The sequence below is a fragment of the Drosophila mauritiana genome, chromosome X, assembly GCF_004382145.1.
Source record: "Drosophila mauritiana strain mau12 chromosome X, ASM438214v1, whole genome shotgun sequence".
In the NCBI taxonomy this organism is placed as follows: domain Eukaryota; kingdom Metazoa; phylum Arthropoda; class Insecta; order Diptera; family Drosophilidae; genus Drosophila; species Drosophila mauritiana.
Window position 1 is genome coordinate 1,321,773 of NC_046672.1, and position 15,687 is coordinate 1,337,459.

A 15,687-nucleotide genomic window follows, 5' to 3' on the forward strand; every position below is an offset into this window, starting at 1 on the left:
TCTTCTTGTTGTGAATAAACATTGGTTTTTTGATGTTTAAAAAGTATATAAACGATAAGATTGCCATTCATGGTTGAATTAGGTGAGTACCCGATTAGTAGCAGGTGCTGTTCCCCACAAAGGCTTGACAATCTTTAACTATATAGATATATCTTTATTTCAAGAGCTTAGTTACACATATACATAGCATTAACCACGACTTTTTGCTTGCCCTCGCACTCAGTGATTGACTCTTACATCCTAGGCCGGACTTACGACTATGAGTCCCCGGATTGCGGATCCCTTATCCGCGGGGCACGCAGATTGAGAGGACAGTGACTACAATAAATACACACACATTACGATAACGCTTGGAAGAGGACGACGAAGTTGGGAAGAAACATATGTACAGTTAGCCGGTCCGCTGGATCCTCCTACGAGGGAATCTTAACGGGCAGAAATAGGCGCGGATCCCCGATCTTGGGACTGAGTCGAACCACCACCTGGTCATCGCCGTCACCCACTTCAAGGAACGAGTTCCAGTCGGCCAGGAAGTAAAATCCATTCTTCTTTTTGGGCGGCGGTGGTTCCTCGCTGACAGGATCAGGTCCAAATGAGTCTGCCAAGTCGTCGAGAGATCCGTTCCGGGGCTCCTCCGTGGTGGTAGTGGTACTAGTGCTGCTACTTTCGTCCTCTCCAACTGCTCCTTTGGTGTCTCCATCGACGTCGTCTAAGCCCAGACTCAGACTAATCTTGGTGGGGGACTGGGTGGTTGCTGTCGGATCATCGCCATCTTTCTGCTTGCCACTCTCGGTGGTGAAATTTTCCACGCTTTGACGCCTTGCTTTCAGAGTCTCATCTTGGCCACTCTGAAGAGACTGCAGATAGGCGGCGTCTGGATTGGGCCTCGGACTCGATGTCGCTGTGGTTACCTGGTCCAAGCTCACATTGAGGTGTTGCAGTTCTTGGAGATTGCTGATTAGGCGCTGCAGCTCGCTGAGATTGCTTTTGGAGTCATCCCTTTTTTCCTTGGGTGCCTCGGGCTCCGGCTTCGCCAGCTGGTAATTAAACTCACTGAACTCTGCCATGAGGTCGCCATCGAGCTCACCCTCTCTCTCGTCGCCCTCATTCAAATCCTCTGCGACGCCCTCATCGCTGCGCCGCCGGAAGCCACTGCCCACGCCCAGTCCCTTGGCCAAATCACTGGGCAGTCCCTGTTTGGGCGCTAGTTCAGTGCTTACACCAATCCTGTTGGCCGCTCGCTTAATGGCCGCCTCAATAATTTTGGTGGCACTGAAAACGGGCAGCTGGAGGCTGCTCTCCGTGGTGGGTTTGGCTTCCGGGATAGGACGCACCCTCGGACGGCTAGTGGTGAGCGAAAATACGGCCGGCGAGGAGGTGTCATGCACTTGAGCGGGAGCCGGAGTGGTGCTAGTCGTGGTGGTGGTGGATGAAGTGGAGGACGAGGTAGCCTGCAGTTGGCTTTCGAGCTGCTGCGACAGCTCGTGGGGCAGAGCGACGCCTAGCTTCTGCAGCTGTTGGGTGTTGTAGAGCAGTTTCTGCAGCTCCTCCAGATCTGCCTTTCGGGGTCCCGAGCTGGGCGTAGTGGGAGCCCTCCTTGCGGGCACGAAACGAGGAGCAGCCGGCGTGGTCGGTGGTTGGTTCTGCACTGTCTTATAGATGGGCTGCATGTGCTGATAGCTCTGGCGCTCGCCTGTGTCCTCTAAGCTACCGAAAAACTGCTGGAACTGGCCAAAGTCTGCTGAGGATCCACGCTGCGGATGGGCGGGCTGGCTCATTGCCAGTTCCCGGAGCTCCTCGCTGGAAGATTGAGAAGGCGTGGCCATGGTTACAGGCTTCTCGTAGACGGGCAAATCCAGTTTAAGCTCTGGTTCCCGCTCCACCACCTGATCCCTGGCTGGCTGAGCATAGACGATATGAGCTCCATTGACTGTTTTTACATTAGGACTGCGGATCGAGGCCGCGGTGACCAGCTGCGAATGGGGATGGGTCACGTGTTCCGTTCGGAGTTGTACTCTCTCTAGCTCCTGGACTTTGCTCAACAGCTTTTGCAACTGCACGTAGTCCTGTGGATGCACCTCTTCCCGAAGCAGCCCATTGCTCCTTTCAAAGTGACTCAAGGGTCTCTGCTTGGTGGTGGAAGCAGCCGTGGAGATCTCTACAGTTCCTCCACCTGGAAGGAGGGAAGCTGAGGTCGGCGATAGTTCCTGCAGGTGGGCATAATCGTTACTAGGCAAGCTAATTACCGGCCTGGAACCAGCCACGTTTCTTGTGAGGAAATTAGGCTGTGTTGTGGGCTGCTGCAGTTGCTCCAACTGCTGGACACGGGTAATCAGTGCCTCAAACTGAGCATGATCCACTGAGGGCGTGGGCCTGGGCGTCGTGGTTGTACTCGTTGTTGTACTTGATGTGGTGGAGGTTGACGTTGTAGTCGTTTTCGGGTGCTGTTTCTTTTTGCTGTTCTTGGCCTGCTCGTATAACTTCTCCAACTCCCGATCGTCGCTCAAGAGGCGCTGCAGCTGGAGAAGATCAGCAGCACCTAGAGAGTTGCCTTGTCCCACTCCCAAGCCCAGAGCCTGATTTCTCAATGGCTTTGCGGTGGTGCTGGTTGTGCTCGTTGTGGTTCTGCTGGATTGCTCCAACTGCTGGAGCTGTTTAAGGATTCGCTGCAGCTCTCGTGCTTCGTTCTGGGAAGGCGAGGGGGTGGTGGTGGTGCTGGTGGTTGTGCTTGTGGTGGAGAAACGACTGCTCAACGATTGGACGCCCGGACTGGCTGCCTTAATAACATTTTCTGGATTGATCTTAAGCTTTTCCAGTTCCTGGAGATTTTGCAACAACTTGGACAGCTCATCGGAACCTGTAGGCGTGGACTGGTGGTTTCCCCCGTTGGCAAAGTTAAGGTCTATGTTCGGATCGATTCGCCTGCGCGGCTTCTTGGCCTCAATGAGTAGAGGTTCCCCGTGGGTGATAAGCGGCACTGGAGCAGGTGTGGTAGTAGTGGTGGTGCTCGTTGTGGTAGTAGTGGTGCTGGTTGTGGTGCTCTTCGGAGTCTTTCTCTTAGGCTGCGATTGAAGGCGCTCAAGTTCCTGGAGATTTTCCAAGAGCTTGGCCAACTCCGCGTTTCCCGTGGGCGGCAAACGGGCCGTAGCCGTGGACAGTTCCGTGTGAGCACCAGTTGGTTCCTCCGTGGGCTTTGCCTCCTTCTTTAGTGCTTTTGGAGCCTTCCGGACAATCCCAAAGCGGGTCAGGTAACCTTCGACTTCGGGCTTCACGCGCAGCTCTTCGCCAATATTCAGGGGTTTGAAGTTTGAGTAGGCCTCCGGTCGGATTCGAGCCCCTTGGAGACCCCGTAGATCTGCCACCGCTACCACCGACGGCTGGGGAGCGCTTTCCGCGGGGTAATAGTCGTCCAACGCATACCTCTTGTGGGCAGAATCGCTTTTACCGCCCGACACAATGCCCAGGCTTTCGAGGATGTCCGCCACCGGCTTCACCGTACTGCTGACAGAGCCACCTCCTCCCTCGGAGGGTTTGGGTTTCCTCAGGAACTGAGCATTCTTTGCACTGTAGTGGGAGCTGAATCGGGCGGCTGACGGTGCAGCAGCGGGATTAGCTGAAGGCTGTGAGGCCGCAGTAACCGGTTTGAAGTCCTGATAAACCACCGGCGGCGGCGCTGGCGGATGGTATGTTGTGGCCTGCGGCATGGGTCTGAACTGCTGGTGGAGAGGATTCGCCTGGCTATGGAGCAAGCTGTAGGCTGGCTTGTAGGTGGTGGCTGCCACCGCAGGATTGCCTCCAGGCACTGTACTTCTTGGCAGCGCACTGGGATCCGCGGTAAGAAACTTCACCGGATCCGGCGGCGTGTAGGCGTCGATGACGCGAGTCACCGGAGGACGCGTGTACAGCTCCTGCAGATTCTCCTCCGTGTTGTTGTCCGTGTTAAAGGGCAGGACTAGCATGAGGGCTCGCATGCTGTCCGCTCGGCTCATGTCGCCTGCCTCCAGGCTTTTCTCGTATTCCTCGCGGGTCACTTTTTCGTACAGCTCCTCGATCTCGCCACTGCGAAGATTGGGGTTATTAGAATCGCACCTTCATTGACCAGTCGCAGCTCCAATGATCACTCACCGCGTCAGCCTAGGCAAGGCCGGATCGTTGGCCAGGATCTTTTGCACCTCGTCGATCGTCTGCTCGATCTCCGGCGGCTGGAAGAAACTCTTGTCCAACTGCTGCCGCGCATTCCCGCCCTGGATAGTGGGCAGGGCCCGCGTCACGCCCCCCAGCTGTAGGAGGGCGATCAGCGCCAGGCACTCACGGAGCATCCTGGGAAAGCAGGTCGAGCACTGCAAGGAGAAACGTGTGAAAATTGGGGGCGGATGTCTACTATCCTTACAAATATATCCCCAAAATGGCACATCTCCTTCAATAACTACACCTATACTGTAAACAGTTGGAACAGACTCCTTAATTTCTGATCTAGGATCCCCCTTTCGATTTTGCACTTATATCTCTAGATAATGAGCTTGTCCAAAACTCACATATGACACCTTTCGCTTTCTTACTCCCTCTCTTTTGACTTCCCGATAACTGACTGACTGATTGACCCACCGACCGAGCATTCAACCATATCAACCACACATTAGCCAACGAGCTACTGACCACTGCCAGTTCGGTAGCTTCATCACCGTCCATCAACGATGGTAATAATCCGGTGGCCGTGTGTACCGAACAATCACAATCCGAATCGCAGATCACAGATCACAGATCGCGACTGCCGGAGACAAAGTTTCCGCCCAGGAAAAGGAGAATGGGGAAATAATAGGCGACTCACAAAGAAATCAAATGAAATGCATGACAAATTTTCGTCAAAAGCCGACAGCGACAACGAAAGTGGAAAAAATGGATGAAAATAGTGCTCAAAGATAGCGACAAATATGTGGACAAGTGTACAAATTTATTAAACCAACGGAGATCGAAAACAAGACGTAACCCCCAATCAGAAAACACTTGTTAAATAGTGGAGTGTGAATGACCATATTTTGCTAAGATTTTCGAGGATTGCGCAACCGGAGCGGAGTGGTCGGGTCCTCCGATCAGGATGAGAGTGATGCAAGAGCCGTTGGCGAGGCAAATGGAAATGGAAATGCAAATGGATGGACATTAAAATGGAGTTGCAGCCTGTGGCGAAGATCTTGTCCAAATTATGACAGTTTCCTCGGATTACCAGTGGTGGTGGGGACCGCGGGGAGGGAGGACACTTCGGTACTCCATCTATCGAACCTATCGGAGCGTTTAATTTTCACTTAATTGCCGTAGTTAAATCATAAATTAAATGAGAGCCGTAGAAAGCGATGACGAGACAAGACGTTGACGAGATTGTCCAGCAGCGAAGCCGTTAGCGAAATGAACTGTTAGGTAATCTGGTCGAAAACAAGCCGAGATAGTTATGGCCAAGGTATGCCGCTCTAACTGAACTGAACTAAGCTCAACTGAACTAAACTGCGGCTACGTGCCAGGCATTCTAAATGAGCGATAAATGGAGTCAACTGCAGACGGGATTGAATGAATCAAATGCGTTAGCAAAGGAGATCGGAATGGCATCTTGAGGTATCTGCGGAATGCCGCTGGTTGAGATCTGCGCCGAGCGGATAACTCTGAGCTGAGTTCCAAATGTGGACAATAACACTCGGTATATGTTGATTTAATGAGAGAGAAAAGGGTATATATATGCGAAATGCCACATGACCTATTGGCATTAGCTTAGTTTAAAGGTCGATGACTAATAAACTCTGTCATTATGCTCCAAATAAAAACAAATCGCGACTGTTCCCTTGCACTACATGGCGCATACGCAATTTCGTTTTGCATAGAAAGGGGGAGGGGAATGCATTTGTGCGTGACTTTTTGCGTGTGTATGGGACGTATAATCAAAACGCAAATAATTTGTTGCCATTGTGGCGGCAGGCACACGAAATGTGAGCCAATCTTTGGTGAGTGCATTTCCAATTCAGCAAAAGCAACCGCAGTAGCCTAGCCAAGCCATGCCAAGCCGATTATGATGATGATGACGATGACGATGACGACGACGTCACTGAAGCGGATTAAAACCAGAGCAACTGCGCTCTGTGTGTTTGGTAACAATTAAATGTGTGTTAAGTAATCTCAGACGCCTATTAATGTTATTATCTGCACAATAACCTAGTCCCTGGGACATATATATGCCCAATTGAGTCGATTTGAAAGCATTTTCCGTTTCCATTTCCATTTTCCATTTCCACTTTCTTGACATTTCATTGTGCCATATGATAGTTATTAACACCGACACTCTGCTTGCTGACGCGGAAGCTTGTCAAAAGTCCGAGCTAAAGGCCCTGATCCGGGGTGGAATAGCAGCTGTAGGAAGTGTTGAATAATGGCTACTCCCCTGGCAAATGAAACTCGACGTCTGGCCAGACAATTCAATTTGCGAACCCACCAAAGTGTCAACTTGACTGGAATTTTGTCATTTGAGGTTATAGTTCTTGAAAAAGCTTTTTAAAATAATTAGTTGTATGATTAGTAGAAGAATTGTGTCCATAAGTCTAAGTCAGAACTTTATACGTGCTACCTAGTTGGCTATCGTAGATTGACACCGAAATTAAATGTCTCAGGAGCAAAGTCCCTGAGAACATAGGATCAAATTTGTCCACACACATTTGTCTCCCAAGCCCTTGGCTCAAATGGGCTTAACCGTGAACTTTAACGTCTTTTACAGTCACCTCATTACCCGGTGGCCAGCAATCACACAGCAATTTACAGAGACAATCACAAGAAAAAAGGGGAAACAGTGGTCCCCACAAAAACACAAGACAATTGTCTTTGGCCCAAGCATTCGCTTCATTAGTTTGGCTTAATCAAGAGCAGCGAGCACTTAGCCTTGCTCGAAGCTGGCCAAGAAAGGTCAGGTTGATTAACTAGTCATTAATCTTAATGGCCTCTAGAAGCTCGATAAGTACGCTCGAAGGGAGGCACTACTACGTGGAATTTTTATCTGGGAGGAATACTCTTTGTGGGTCAATAGACAAGAAGCAGTATTCATGATCTATATTAGCATCTTAATCGGAATCCATTGATTTAATCGACCATATTAATATCTAGGTCGCCTACTTTAGGGTTTCAAATCATTACCAGGCTAATGTTTTTCAGTTTCTTTAGACTTTTAAGTGCTGCCTGCAGTCCAAATCCTCTTTGCCTGCATTTTGCCACATGACAAATGTGAGGTGATCTGGATTCTCATCTGGTTCTACCTGGCACCCGGCTTGGATTAACAGTGGGCGACTGTGAAGGTCACCTCTGTGGCTGCCTGGCACAACTTGCTGCCATTTCCGGCTCTTGGCTCTGAATTTGAGTTGAGAAAGCGCTGCTCTCTCTCCAAATCAGCCGATTAGTCAGTCAGTTAGGCGGCAGATGCATCACAGCTCCATGGTCTGAAGTCCGCAGCTTCCACAGCACTTTTACTCGGCTGCCATGTGCCTTATGGGCTCCTGGCCATTGCGGTTTTCCTCGTTTTGCCAGTCGGACGAGTGGACCTGGATGGTGGATTCTACTTAAGCCAACTGCATATGACAAGTGAATGTTGTTTTGGGCGGCCAGGAAAAGCCAGTAACAAGTAACTAGCCCCGAAACTGAACCAAGTCGCTGGCGAGGCGGCTAACTTGGCCAACTGGCTTTGGTTTTGGCTTTGGCTACACTCGGACTTTGGGATTGGGTTTGGTTTGGTTTGGCTTCGCATTCGGGCTCGGATTTGGATTCGAAAACGCCATCGGGTTTGGGCCTATTTGGATCTGTTTGACTTGTTTATTGCACTTTTACTCAGTCGATTGATTTCTTGCCTTGGCAGATGCTTAATTATTGTTTTTATTATTGCTCGTTCGCTGCCCCTCTTCACTTTGTTTGTCAAGTGGTTTGGCTCGGTGGCCTGTTGTTTCCCTTTTTATGAACACTTTCACCAGCGGATTGCCGAAAAAACAACGACAGTAATAATAAATATTAAAGCACTTTACATGCCTTCGCTTAATTTTTGAATTGCTTTTTAGCTGCTATAATAGTTATGAAAAGTGTCGCTGCAATTATGTTGTCTTTTTTTTCGTTGGCATTATTTTACCACCAGTTATTTCATTATTCCCCTTCTTGGACTGCCCCTCGTTGCGCAGTGTCTTATGTCTATTTGGGTATGGGCTATGCACTTTAATTAGAGCACTGCCATATAACGGGTAATTGGTTTTTGTCTTGCTCTCGTCATTTGTACTAAGCTTCCTTAAATCCCACTACTACTTCTAAACTAAATTCTATGAACTGCCTGGTAGAAGCTACAGGCTACATTATGCGTAACCGATAGTTCATGTCTTAATGACAGCCATTAGATCCTTTCGATCCCATTCGTTGCACATGCAATCGAAATCCCCTTTGCAGTGCCCTTGTGCCAAGGTCGTTGCTGCGGTGCAGCCTATTCGAATCGTGGATCGTGAGTTCGTTGCCTAAGTCTTTTGTTTGCTGCTTGCACCACCTGTGCAACACCAACAACCTGTCTGTCACCAGCGGACCAGCAGTAGCCAACTATTTTCAATTACATTTTCAATTTTCGACCGCTCGCTCGCTCACGTTCGCCGCGCACTCCTAAAAGTCCAAATTTAAATCGAATCGAGACGCTTTTTCACAACTTCAGAGGCGTCAAACTTTCAATGCACACGGAGCACAGCACACCACACTGTTAAAAAAAATGGGGGAAGGAAAAACCGAAATTAAATCGAAGCAAAACGCGAACACGCGACTGTCGCTTGGCTTCTGTGTCGGTATCGATATGGATAGATAGCGGACTCGGTTTGGTTCGTTTTCGGTCTCAATCGCATGCGCGGCCTGCAGACCATTTTCAATGAGCGTTCGCAGCGTACTGAACCCGGCCGAAAGTCGTCTTGGCCAACTTCGCTGCTGCTGCTGCCGCCGCCGCCGCCGTAGCTGATGCGGCTTATGTTGCTACTACCGCTTTTGCTTCTTCTGCTTCTGCTTTTGCTGCGGCGACTTGGCTCTTTAGAAGTCGCAGCTAGAAAACACTGGATGCTGAGTGCTTTGATTAGATGCATCCATTTAATCCCATTTGAAATGCATGGCATAAACTTACATTTCATAGCCTAGATTCGGCGCACCAACTTGCTGGCCTCACAAATACGATACGATACGATACCATCTATTAGGCTCGCTTGGAGCCATTACATAAATTGGTTCATTGTAAAAACACACTTAACACAAAGCAATTTAAAAAGACATGTTAATGCACGTCATGTGCCGATACTGGTACTATACTAGACTGTTATATGTACTGCAATAACATTTGAAATAGTAACCATACGGCAAGCTTGCATTGAGTTAAACTATTTTGCTGCAGATTGAACGATTTTAGCACCTAATAACAACGAGGCCTCATCTCGATTGATTAGCATGACATAGCGATAGCAGATTGCTAGTTGGCTGGTTCTTTTAGTACTGCCTTGGGCAAGGCAAGGTGCAGCGCTCTGGCGCCGAAGTGTCAATTAAAAATCGATTTGGCTTAGAAGACATTTTTGGGAGGGATTCCGAGCGCGACGCGAGGCCGATCGTGGTGACCGCTGAGCGCCGAGCTCCCATCCAATCGGTTGATCGCCGGTTAAAAGTGGCTGGCTTGCCTTGACCAAGTACACTGCGAACTATGATAAGACGGAGCATGGCTCTGGCCAGGGAAGGTGAACAGGTAAGCAGCAGTCTGCCGCGGATGCAGACGGGTTTCTTCTGGCGCACGGGCATTTCACTTCGGCCAGCTTCTTTGCCCCATTGACAAATTCGATTGGTTCGATTTTCTCTGGCTTTCTGCTGCTGCGCCCCGCAATGTTGCGGACTAAGATTGGTTTGGTTTTTATTACCATGTGGTCTCTGCTCTGCTCCGTTCCGCTTGCATAATAAAACTCACGCACTGGGAGCGCGGCCAGCCATGGTCTGTATATAGCCGATCAACGCTCAACGATCGAAGACCGTCGATGGGCCTCAATGAACTCGGACTCCAGTGGTTCCCATCGCTGCCACTCGATCGCTCTGATCCCTCCGGACTTCAAGTGGACCGGGCGGAATGGGGAAAAGGAAAATCCATTGGGTTTGCAAAACAGGAGAGTTCTGTCTTGTCTTACGATTCCTGCTACAAATATAAAGACGCAGTTAAACCTAGTTTCTCAACAGGGCCACACAGGCCACAAACTTTGGGCTCATTTTGCGCTTGGCACGTTTTGCTCGAAATAATTAAAACGATTTTTGGCTATTTGTAACATTTGCCATTTGCACACAACGGTGTTTACCGCCTCGCCGCAAAAAGGGAGGCTGAGGCTGCCTTTTTGTGTGTGACAACATTTGACACAATTTAACGCTGACGCGACACATTCGTCTGCGGTTTTAGTTTGCTAAGCTCAGCTCGAGCCGCATGCCTTATGCCTCACTTAAGTTGTTTTGGGATGGGTAAGGTACATAGGTGGAACTAGGGGTAGGGTTTGGCCAGGTGCTTCACATTTGGAGCGCATGCGCTTTGACTTTGCCTTTTGCGCACACTCGCATTGCGACACGGCAAACAACAAAGCGCCAAAGGAAACCGAACTAAAACAACCAAAAATATATAAACGAAAACTCAGAAAAATTACGAAGCCCATAACTCTTGACATGACACGGCCAAATGCTCGGGAGAATGGAGTGGGGCTCGGCTTGGAGCTATGGAACTATGGAGCTATGGAGCATCGCGCAAAAAGTGAATTGCTATAATGCGCCGTGGATGTGCAAAATAAAATTGGTCAACTACCCAGGTCGCAGGCCAAATACCCTAATACCCTTAGGTGGCCACAGCATACGAAGCTCTAACTTATAGAACCAACTGCACCGACCAACCAACTGACAATGCTATGTTAGTTGGCTGGGGAGCCAGTTACCAAGATCAAACAACACAAAAATGCTAGTTTAAGACAAAAAGTCAATGCCATTGTGGCCAAATTGCATATATCGATCTGGCATTTCGTCACGTGGGTGCTAAGTGCTAAATTGTATCTCCATCTTTTAGAGATCTCCGCCAGCGAGGTGATAAGGCGTTGGCTGCGGCACCTGTCCGCTCCCGCTCTCACCCCTTTCTCCGCCACCTTTTCTCCGCCGCTGCTTTTACTTTATTCGGCCATTCACTTTCTCCGTGTGTTGTTTGCTTTGCTAATTTTGGATTTGCCCGCGTCACTGCAGCAGCAGCGAAAAGTGAAACAGACGTCCAGCAAAACGGACGCCAACTTGCGCCTGCAAGTTCGTATGCAAAATTTCAAGAAATTATCCAATCGCGTGGCTCGGATTATTCAATTTCAGTCAATCAAATTCAAGTCCAATTCCGTATGCGAAGTGGGCATTGCTGGTCCGAAAGCAGATCGAAGATCGAGACCGCATGGTCGCCCCAGCCGATTTCGTCACAAGCTAGTGCTGATGTTGTCCCAGTTCTGGGAACAGCCAGCCCAACCGAGAGGCAACGACATCGGCCATGCCGAGTTCGTTCGTTACCCAAGACTTTCGATTATGACGTTGGGAGGAGCTGGAGTCCCCATCAAAGCGACGGGCTATAACGCTAAAACAGTCGACTGATTGCCGTCGTTAAAAAGCCACAAAATTGGCAGCAAACGGCAGCAAACGGATTTCTCCTGGCAGTTACCACATATGATTTGTAAAAAAACATATACATTGTAAAATCAGGTGTTATCTTTTCAGCTTTGACTCGAAACCCTTGTAAGTTACTAATAATGAGCTCTGGGTCCTACGTTCTCCAGCTTCCGCTCAACCAAGACGAACGGCAAAGGAAAGTGGAGGAAGTGCAGATCTCAGAAAACTGCGGATTCGTATGAGACTTATGTGATTCGAGATTGAAATTTTGTTTTATTGCTTATGGATTTTATTTTATGGCGAACGCTAATGGCGCGAAAAGGAAACGAAAAAAGTAGGCGAAGGTCGCACTGCAGAGTTATTAATTAGTACAACTGAATTTATCTAGTAACTTACCAATTGAAGAACGTTTTTATTAGTTTCGAAAACACAAAACAAAAAAGACAATAAAAACGCAGGAGTAAGCACACACGTACACACACACACACCCGTATACTTTTAAATGGCGACTGTAAGGTAACATACGTTTCGAGCAATTTATTGGACTTGCATCCATTTTCGGGTAACATTTCGATTGCTACTCATTGCCACGACATGCACTTAATTATAATTAACACTTCAAACTGATTTTCAGCACATTTTTTAAACAAAAGCCGCCCCGTAAATCAAAAGCCTGTACGCCGTAGAACAGTTGCTTCTTCTTCAAGAAGAAGCGGAAGAACAAGAACAGAACTTTGAAATGAGCAGCTTCTTCTTCTTATTGGTCCTCTTTTCCGTTATGTACAGCACACCTTCGCAAAAGGGTACAGACTGACGATCTAATTTAGCAAAAGTATTGCAAATACAACTAGGTTAATTGGAAATACAAAGTCAGAAATTGAATGGCAGCTATAAAGAAAATAGGTACTAAAATATTAAGTTTAAAGATTGTAATAATATTACATGGAGCGTTATCAAAGATGCGAAGATGTGTGGTGCATGCCAAATATGAATTTGATGAAATCTATATAGTTTTAAGATTCATAAATATTTTTATTAATCTTAGCTGTTAATTTAATAATAATAATATCACTTGATAATTCAATAGCCGATAGTCACTGTCGGACGGCGATGATTGTATCGATAGTATCGAATGCCAATCGATTGGTGTTACAGCTGTTCGCGCATATGTGTGGGTGGGATTTATTCATAGCAAGGAAAATTACGAGTTTCGCGGATATAGGATTTTACATAAGTTCGCCATGCCCACGCACTAGAGCCACAAATCGAGATCGGATTGATCGATCCGGAACTCCGAATATCGGAAGCACAACAAAGAGGACGGCCGACTGCCCCATGTGTGCGTGCGCGAGTGTGTGAGTGTTTGAGTATGTGCGTGTGCGTGTGCGTGTGAATGAAAAACCATCAACTGTGAAAATATAACCAAAAATAAGTCCGAGGCACACGGTTGCAGGCGAGGATTACCAGTCCTCCCAGATAAGCCCCGGAGGAGCAGCAGGTTTCCCCTTTAAAGCCAACCCCGTCGCTTTTCAGAATGGCGGATGCCCAGGCAGCGGCGGCCGGAAAAAAGAAGTACAAGAACAAAAAGAGCTCGGCAGAGAAGAACCCCAATCCAAATCCGAATCCCAGTGGCCAGGTGGAGGCACAGACACCCAGCAATGGACACGCTCAGCACCAAGAGGAGGAGGCGACGGAAGACCAGGAGCCAGCGCAGGAACTCAGGGGCCTGCTTAAGAAGATGCACCTTTGCAATGGCCATGGTCACAAGGAGCAGGAGGCTCGGCCGCTTGTGGAGGTCGTCAATGGCCATGCACATGGGCACAGCAACAACAATCACATTCGCTGCACTAGCGGCAGCAGCAACAACAACAACAGCACACACAACAACAACAGCGTAGACAGTAGCAACAACAACCGTAAGCAGCGAAGAGAAGGAAGCGGTGGCGGAGGATCGGATTCGAACGCCCTCAATGCGGAGGAGAAGCCCATAACAGCCACAAGCAAAACCACTGCCAACATGCACCCAACCATAACGACGGCCCCAAAACCAAAAGTGTCGGAGGAGGCAACTGTGGAACAGGGAGTGCAGGTGGCGACGGGGAGTAGCCACAGTCGGGAGCAGGAGAATAAGCAGCTGCCCTCCGACTACGCAGAGAGGGCCACGCCCACTATTACAGCACAGCTCCAGCTGCCGGAACCTGCCATTTCAGCCGACGAGATCGTGTATAAGGAATACGAGGCTGAACACCAAATGCATGTGAGTACCTCCAAGTATGACCAAGTGCGAACTATGCGCAACATTAATCTAATCCCCCGCATACGAACACGCAGGACATCATGCGACTGATTCAGGCGGAGCTGTCCGAGCCGTACTCGATATACACGTACCGCTACTTCATCTACAATTGGCCAAAACTCTGCTTCCTCGCCTCGCACGACAATCAGTACGTGGGCGCCATCGTGTGCAAGCTGGACATGCACATGAACGTGCGGCGCGGCTACATCGCCATGCTGGCCGTGCGCAAGGAGTATCGCAAGCTCAAGATCGGCACCACGCTGGTCACCAAGGCCATAGAGGTAGGATGTCTGGGGCATCTTTCCCTTGCAATAAGTGATAAAAAGTAGTAAATCGGGTTGCATGTAGCCGATGCTCGACATGTCTGTTACGGAACAAGTATGTGTCGTTAACTATGGATGAAATTGCCATCAAATCTCACCAATGGCTCCCCGAGCCTCGAGGTGTACTTTCGGTCACATTGGCGAGGGTTACATACCAACTACCTCTCTTTCCGTGGAAACTTATATCACACTGTAATTTCCCCATTTGCAGGCAATGCTGGCCGACAATGCCGACGAGGTGGTGCTGGAGACAGAGATGCGGAACCAGCCGGCTTTGCGGCTCTACGAGAACTTGGGCTTCGTGCGAGATAAGCGGCTGTTCCGCTACTATCTTAACGGAGTGGACGCGCTGCGGCTGAAGCTCTGGTTTAGATGAGTGGACCCGGCGGCTGCCGTTGAAATTGTTGTCTAAGTAGCCGCCGAAGATGTCGAGATCTGCGCTCTGCGGAGGCCCAGGGCGCTCCGCTCGTTCTGGGTTCTGGCCAGCTGGCAGCTTGTATCGGCGCCCTCTTTTTTGTACCTATTTAACTAGGAAGCATCGTAGCATCAGTTTATTTTCTCCCAAACTCACCCCGTCCCTTGTCTCTCTTTCATTTGTAAATTATTTTATTATGTAGCAGCAGCAGTACGAGCAACATCTGCAGGAGCAGCACGAGCAGCACACAACGGACCCGAAATTTGGTTAATTTTACAGGAGGCAATTTTGTATGCAATACGTGATTTACATGCATAAAACTAAGCAAGCAATGTACATTAAACAATCTACAAAAACCAATCTAGGGAATAGACAACAACTTGAAGCAGCAGCGCAGCACACGCTCATCGACGCCCATTTACAAAGCTATAAACATAGTATCAAATTTTGTAAAAAGATCGATCAAAGCGATGATCACGCAAGTCGAACGATAAACACGATCATGTATATCAAAATGAACGTAATTGGAACCAAGAGCTGAGAACAGACACATAAAAATGCAGCCACATATGCATACTTGTATACAAACCTTCAATGGGTGGATGGCGGTGGTCCTCACGGCTAAGCAAACTCGCCATCTGGTCTTAAGTAACCTCTCTGTGCTCTCCAGAAACACGTAACACGTAGCGATAAGGATAAGATGTGGTGGATCCCGAGTAACATTGAAAGAACGCAATAAAATCTTCAACAAATACGAAAATCATGTCTTCTGATTTTTAGTTTAGCACAAACGGGTGAACAGCGAGCTTGCTTGGAAGTTTGTGTTGTGTTTTCCAAGTAAGAAACTATATGCCAGTACGGTATTTTCGTTTTATTATCATAAAAAACAGAATTATAACTACTCGAACTAGGAAAGTATGTCTTACGGATAACTACTCATCCACAAAGCCAAATAATGACTGCTTCCTTGGGCTCTTTTA

At 48.5% G+C, this 15,687-nt stretch overlaps 2 protein-coding genes across 2 annotated transcripts; one reads left to right on the forward strand and one right to left on the reverse strand.

Annotated features, from left to right (window-relative positions):
- Positions 1–133: 133 nt before the first annotated feature.
- On the reverse strand, positions 134–8,934 carry LOC117148549 (mucin-5AC). Its single transcript, XM_033315982.1, has 3 exons — positions 8,607–8,934; positions 4,126–4,340; positions 134–4,059 (listed from the first exon to the last, which is right to left on the reverse strand). The coding sequence occupies exons 2-3, from the start codon at positions 4,317–4,319 to the stop codon at positions 414–416; spliced, it is 3,840 nt and encodes a 1,279-aa protein (XP_033171873.1). The 5' UTR covers positions 4,320–4,340; positions 8,607–8,934; the 3' UTR covers positions 134–413.
- A 3,883-nt stretch (positions 8,935–12,817) lies between these two features.
- On the forward strand, positions 12,818–15,467 carry LOC117148551 (N-alpha-acetyltransferase 30A). Its single transcript, XM_033315985.1, has 3 exons — positions 12,818–13,930; positions 14,005–14,250; positions 14,504–15,467. Exons 1-3 carry the CDS (start codon positions 13,208–13,210, stop codon positions 14,666–14,668), a joined length of 1,134 nt encoding a protein of 377 aa, XP_033171876.1. The 5' UTR covers positions 12,818–13,207; the 3' UTR covers positions 14,669–15,467.
- The last annotated feature ends 220 nt before the right edge of the window (positions 15,468–15,687 follow it).